At 43.2% G+C, this 7,500-nt stretch overlaps 1 protein-coding gene across 2 annotated transcripts in view; it reads right to left on the bottom strand.

Moving 5' to 3' along the window:
* LOC134457853 (multiple C2 and transmembrane domain-containing protein 1-like) overlaps nucleotides 1-7,500 on the bottom strand; it is an 81,246-nt gene that overhangs the window by 73,615 nt on the left and 131 nt on the right. For both annotated transcript variants that reach the window (XM_063209832.1, XM_063209833.1), the window contains exon 1: nucleotides 7,347-7,500. This exon is cut by the window's right edge. In XM_063209832.1, the coding sequence (XP_063065902.1) occupies nucleotides 7,347-7,409 (63 nt within the window). In that variant the 5' untranslated portion in view covers nucleotides 7,410-7,500. The remainder of the gene's footprint in view (nucleotides 1-7,346) is intronic.

Raw genomic sequence — 7,500 nt, 5'->3', positions numbered from 1 at the left:
GTGTATCAATTGTTTGTTTTTAAGTTCAAGAAAAAGCTAATTTACCCAGTTTCTATTTGTTTGTTTTATTTCCATACAGAAACCCATGCACTCATCTTCTTGCTTTAAGCATCTCATCTTCTGAGGTTAGATATTCAGTATCATGATAAAAACATTTAAAAAATCTAAAAATTTGTGGCTAGTAGAATAGCTGGATGGCTTGTGACTCGGGAAAACCACTAGCCACAGTGGCCGGCAAGCAAAAAAGTTAATGTCAAGCCCTGGTATGCAGGAAAGCAACAAGTGGTAGGCGAGGGGAGAACAAAGGGCTCAGTTCGATTTGAGGCACTTTCAGATGACTTTGTCGTTTGTCCCTGGTCCTGGATGACTTTGTGTGTGTGCGTGTGTGTGTGTGTGTGTGAGTGTGCATGCGTGTGTGTGTGTGTGTGTGTGTGTGTGTGTGTGTGTGTGTGTGTGTGTGTGTGTGTGTGTGTGTGTGTGTGTGTGTGTGTGTGTGTGTGTGTGTCTGAGCACCTGGGTGTGTTTGGTACTTGTCCTTCTATGTGTGTGTGTGTGTGTGCGCGCTTGTGCGTGAGTGTGTGTGCATCCGTGTGTGAATGTGTGTGCATGCGTGTGTGTGTGTGCATGCATGCGTGAGTGTGTGTGCGTGTGTATGCGTTTGTGCGTTTGTGTGTGTCTTTTTGTGTGTGCTTTGTGCATGTTGTGCCATAAAACACCTTTATGGCCTGTTCACAGACACACACTACAATGGTGAGGGCCCTGGTCTGGAAGATAGGACCATGCTCTGCTCTGCTCTGCTCTGATATGACGTCCTTTAAAGACGTCTACTGGGACAGAGAAGAGGTGTAAATCCAAAGCCGCCAAATCACTTGCGGAGTATACGGACAGCCTCAGACAATCATGACACTTACGGACAGACACACATACATGATCTGCTCTGATGGTGCGTCCTTTAAAAACGTCTACTGGGACAGCAACATGATCTCCAAAAATTCCGTGCTCCTGGACACGGATGTTAAGGACACGAAATCCGTGTCCAGGAGCACGGATTTTGCCAAAATTCCGTGCTCCTGGACACGGAATTGTTTTCCGTGCTCCTGGATTAGCATTTGGTATGTATTTTCCAATGATAGTTAACACAGTGCTGTGGGAATATAAAAAGCACTTCCGTGTGCCCATCACGGAAATCAATTCCGTGTCCAGGAACACAGAATTTTGGCAAAATCCGTGCTCCTGGACACGGATTTTGTGTCCTTAACATCCGTGTCCAGGAGCACGGAATTTTTGGAGATCAGGCTGGGGACAGAGGTGTTAATCCAATGGCTCCAAATCACTTGCGGAGCACACGGACAGGCACACATACATGGTCTGCTCTGATGCTGCGTCCTTTAAAGACGTCTACTGGGACAGAATAGGTGTAAATCCAATGCCACCAAACAGGGCCACTGCTAAGGTTTTGGAGGCCCTAAGCATAACTGGTCAGTAGGCCCCCCTAATAATGAAATAATAATAATAATAATAATAATAATAATAATAATAATAATAATAATAATAATAATAATAATCTACTAACTAATAAATATATGTTTTATAACGTGATTCAATATTTCTTCATGATTTTTTTTTGTCAATCTCACTTTAAGAGGGAACAATTTTGGGGGCAAAGTGGTTGGTGCCCCAAGCACTGGTTGGTCCCCTAAGCACCCTGCGTACTCTGCTTATGTCTAGCAGAGGCCCTGCTACCAAACCACTTACCGGGTACGGGCAGCCTGTGTCACACCTGATAAATCAACAATCATGACACATACACATACACACATACACTATACACACATACACAGTATACGGACAGCCTGTGTCACACCTGATAAATCATCAATCATGACACATACACATACACATACACATACACACATACACATACACATACACATACACATACACATACACACACATGCACACATACACACATACACACACACACACACACACACACACATACATGGTCTGCCCTGATGCGTCGTCCTTTCAAGACCTCTGGGACAAAGGTGTAAATCCAATGCAGGGGTTCCCAAACTCTTTCAGCGGGGGACTCCCTTTTGGACATCAGAATATTTTCACGACCCCCACACACACCTAGCCTGGCGACACCATCCTCTGTACTCCACCCAAAGATTTTGGCTCCGCACATCGTCTGGCAAAAGCCTCGAGCTCGGTTCTCTCAGTGTTTCGCCAATCAGCAAACAGTTGAGAGTGGTGACGTAGAACTCACCCGCGAGCTCCGTTACTGATTGGTTAAGGTAACTATATTCACACTTTCGTTTTGTTATTTGTATGCTTTTGCGACGCTATAACGTAACAGGCATGCTAATAAAACACAATATGGGTTTTAATTTGAGTTTGGAACTTCAATTAGCCTAATTTAAATGATAGAGTAAGATCAGACCATCTCCCATCGTCCACGGAGACGGATTCCTCATGGCTTTTGCCAGACTAATTGACGGAGTCAACAGTCGGCTATTCGCCCAGGCTAATATCCACCATAGTCTTAGAGTGCGTTACAATATGCGACCTTGCCTCCTCCACTTATGCTTCTCTCCTCGTCCCGCCTCCTGGCCCCTCCTCCGTGGAGAAAACGATAAAGTTTCCTAGCTGTCAGCCTAGCCACAACAACTTTTGAGGGACTGTTTTTCATTCACCATCCCAATTGCAAATGGGAAAAAGAGTCTACAATTGAGCTTTTGCAAGATATTGAAATATAATGCTGTTGTCAGTGATGTCATCATGACATATTACTTCCTGGTACGAGGAGACAAGTACAAGTGGAGGAGGCAAGGTCGCATATTGTCACACACTCTTAGCCTTGCAGTGGATTTCTAGCAATATTAGCAAAGAAACTATTAATGGAAAATCTATCAATATTAATTACCAAAAAAAATGCCTAGAAATCCACAGGACAGCAAATACATCTATTAACCATACAAGTGAATACAAGTCCATTTTGTCCACGACCCCCCCTAAGTACCACTGTGACCCCACTAAGGGTCCCGACCCCCAGTTTGGGAACCACTGATCTAATGCCACCAAACCACTTACAGAGTATACGGACAGCCTCTGTCACACCTGATGAATCCACATGGCCCCTCCATCAATCCTGACACATACACATGCAGTGCACACATACTATACAGGTGCATGTATGGGCAGCGCATGCAAAATCATATAGGGGCACACACTCATGCAATCACACACATGCAGACACACACAGTCAGACACACACACATACATGAACGTACGCGCACGCGCACACACAGACACACACACACACCCACACAAACATACACTCACTAACATACGCACACACACGCACGCAAACGTGCACAAACACACACACACACACACACACACACACACACACACACACACACACACACACACACACATACACACGCAGAGACACACGTGCGCACTCACTATCCCCTATAGGAGGCCATTGAGGATGCAGGTGATAGACAGCTCTGGTGGTTAGATGCTCAAGCACAGGTGGAACAGGCTGCACTGCACACAAATGCATGCAAATGCACCGTAAACTGTATCTACAGAGGACATCCTCATAAGCATGGAGATACAGATACGGGCACACACACGCGCGCACACACACACACACACACACACACACACACACACACACACACACACACACACACACACACACACACACACACACACACACTTACTTACTTACTTACACTTACTACACATGCGCACACACACGCACACTTATGCACTCTCTCTCTCACACATACACATGCGCACACACACGCACAAACACAAGCACGCGCACGCACACACACACACACACACACACACACACACACACACACACACACACACACACACACACACACACACACACACACACACACACACACACACACACACACACACACACACACACACGTGAGACATGTGAATGTGAGACGGCTGAATACAGTGTTGATTATTTGACTCCACCTTTCCCCCGTTGCCCTGTAGCGATTTCAGATTCATTCATGTGGAATGTATCAGCACGAGAGACCGTTACAGTATGTAGGCTATTGTAAGAGTCTTGTTTTGAAAATTTCCTAGGTCTCCTGGGGGCTATACTAAGAAGCTGGTACAGGAGTAAACCAGATTAAGTTAAAAGGTAAATCATCTAATAGCAGAGCCTGGCTACTTTGTTGTATATATCAGTTTGTAGTTTTTTTTCATGCACCCAAAGTTAATTTATTTTACTCTAGTTATTAAAAAAAGTTATTATTATACTTCAAGTTGAGCACTTGAAGAATAAGACAGAGAAATGTCGGCCAATTACAAAAACAATAAACAATTGAGGGGTGTGGCGCAGCATGGTAATGTCCCATACATATAGAGGCTGCATGCCTATGGGGACCCAGGTTTGAGTCCGGCCAGGGCCATTTCCCAACCCTGCCCTATCTCTCGCTCACACTCATTTCCTGTCTACTCTCAAGCCTTCCTGTCCAATAAAGGCACACTATTACAGTTCTGTATATGACTACAAAGGAAAGGGTGGGAAAGAAGGCAGAGCGCTAGACACCCTACAGCAGGGGTGTCAAACATACGGCCCGCGGGCCGCATCCAAAATTTTATTTATTTTTTTTTCTCAATGAAATAACTGAAATGCGCAATTACGCCAATCGGGACAAAATCAAGACCTGCATGACATTAACCCAATGGTCCCTCTGTTATACTGTATATATGTAGTAAAGTGCACATCATACTTCTATTATAAATGGTGGATTTGTACTGTAACAGGCATTTGATAAAGATCATATATTATAGACCTCATATATAGAGATAAAATGTTAATACTTCGTATTAATATTCGTATTGTATTGGTATTGGTTGTAATTAAATAATAAATATAATTGGATTTGTATTGGTTCCTATTAAGCTGAAACTGGAAACGGGACGTTAGAATGCGTGAAAATGCAGGAAATTACATCTAAGAAATACAAAAATTTCTGGGGGAAACCCCCAGACCCCCTGCAAAAATGAACGGTCCCATATTTAATTCATTCACGGATGGCAATGAATGAATGAAATCAAGGAAATGTTGCATAGGATTTTCAGTATTGCATTGCTTTCTACATATTCAACACATTTAAAACGTGATAGTACTGAACACTAATCCTCTGCTTTACGTTTTTTGCGATGATGTTACTAATGCGGCCCGCTTGGAGTCCACATGGGTTGTATGCGGCCCCCGGACCAAAATGAGTTTGACACCCCTGCCCTACAGTATCCCATACATTAGCATCAAATATGGTTGATATGAGGAACATTCCATTAGGGCTGTGTAATATATCGAATTCATATTGTGATATCAATATTGCTGTCAAACAATATCAATTTCATAACTGAAAAAGGTAGGTGATGCTAAGCACAATGCGTTCCTCTCCACTTGAGCCATTGCGAGCACAAAGCAGACTTGCTACCCAACACTCATGCAAAACACCACTGTGTGTTTCTCTATGACCCTCCACTCCAACTGCTGAAGGGAGGGAAGATTGTGAATTGTTTGGCACAATTAATTTATCTTTAAAAGAAATATTGTAAAAAAAATATTAATGTGATATCAATATTGACTGAAATAATCGTAATGTAGATTTTTCTCATAATCGAGCAGCCCTACATTCCATTATCCTAACTCCTGTAGAAAACAGCAAAGTTTCTCCGCTATAAGTAGCCTGACAAGCCTGCCCATCTCCACTAGTGGGAGTTGGCGGGCTTGTCAAGCTACGCTACGCTGTCAGCCTAGCCACACCAACGTTTGGGGGACTTTTCCGAATTCAACATCCCGATTACAAATGTGAAAATGACCTTTGAATTGGGTTCTTGCGAGTTATTGAATTCAATTTTTGTCATCAATGACAGCTTGTGACATCATCACAAGGCCACAAGCACAAGGGAGGACGGGAGTGAGGACAATGGAAAGAACCATGGTGTCCTTAGCAACTGTCTCTGCTGACATTTCTCCATTTTGCTAGGCTAAGCTAACAGCCAAGAAAAGAAATAATAAAAAGATGGGAAAGAAGGCAGAAGACTGAGGACAACCCACACACTAACATCAAAAATAGTTGCTACAGGATCCTTATAAACTGTCTCTGATAGCATTTCTAGGCTAAGCTAACAGACCAACTAGTTGTGTTTTCAAATCAACCAGCTTTATATCACCACCGAGCTAAAAGTGGCTGCAGTCTAGTGCCGGTAGTCAGTCGGGCTATTTACACCTCAGCGACGTCCCACACACTTAATCCCATCACTGGGGACAGGTTTAACCCCTTACTGACTCTATCTTCAGAGTGTGAGACAGCCTAGTCGGCATACTGCGTAACACACACACACACGCACACACACACACACACACACACACACACACACACACACACACACACACACACACACACACACACACACACACACACACACACACACACACACACACACACACACACTCAGCCTGTGACTTAACATGTTAACCTCAAAGCTAGAACAGGAAAACAAGACCACTTCCTGCAGTTGGCAATGGCCGAGGATGGTGATTGGTGACTGCTGGTGGTGTTTCCTACCTCAGTATGCTCACTGATGTCACTGATGTATCGCTGATGTTGTGATAAGCTATGCTTGGCTTTCTAACTAAGCCAAACCAGCATAGCCATTCAGGCCAAGACATTGCTTCTCCTTTTATAAGACAGGAGTTTGTATATTTCTCTAACAGTTTATGCATTTCAACAGAAGTGCACACAGACTACTTTCATTCTTGCGGACCTTACTAAGCCATTTAATTGACACCAGTGTTTTAGAATGGCCTATTAATTCAGTATATATTTCAACACTGGTAACAATATATGTGTGGCCTATGTCCACTCCAGCCTTTACAAGAACGTTAGTACAGTATTATTTCATATACCAAGCAAATACTGTAGGCTATTTCAGTGCATAGTGAGATAAAGTTGTCTTGGACTTAAAGTGCAAAACCAATGTATTAAGGATTTCTCAAGAAAGGAAGGGGCGGTGTATCAATACCTCTAAAATAAACAAAATATGCAATCAGGGCTCTAAACTAACTTTTTTTCATCAGCCAGCCAAAATGGCTAGTAGTTGTTAATCTTACTAGCCAAACACTCAATCAGTAATGGGTGAAAGTGTCTAGCAAGTTGGTATTTTTTACCAGCCAAACTTTCATTTCACCAACATTTGTCGGGTTGGCTGATGTTAACGTAGAGCACTGTATACAATGTTAAAAAAGAGAACACATTAAAGAAACAAAACACTATTCAAACCTCTGAGCTGAGTGCAGCATCCTCACGTATGGGTGTGCTAATATTACAGGGGTGTTGCTCCATGCGTCAAGGTGGACATTGTTATGATTGGGGAAACTGCAGGTGTAGATTGGCCTAGGTGATACACAAGGGGACAAATTAACACCTGTGATGC

The sequence above is a fragment of the Engraulis encrasicolus genome, chromosome 11 (genome assembly GCF_034702125.1).
Source record: "Engraulis encrasicolus isolate BLACKSEA-1 chromosome 11, IST_EnEncr_1.0, whole genome shotgun sequence".
NCBI lineage: Eukaryota > Metazoa > Chordata > Actinopteri > Clupeiformes > Engraulidae > Engraulis > Engraulis encrasicolus.
Note: the sequence above shows the minus strand (reverse complement) of the source record. Positions and strands in the feature narration are given on the sequence as shown.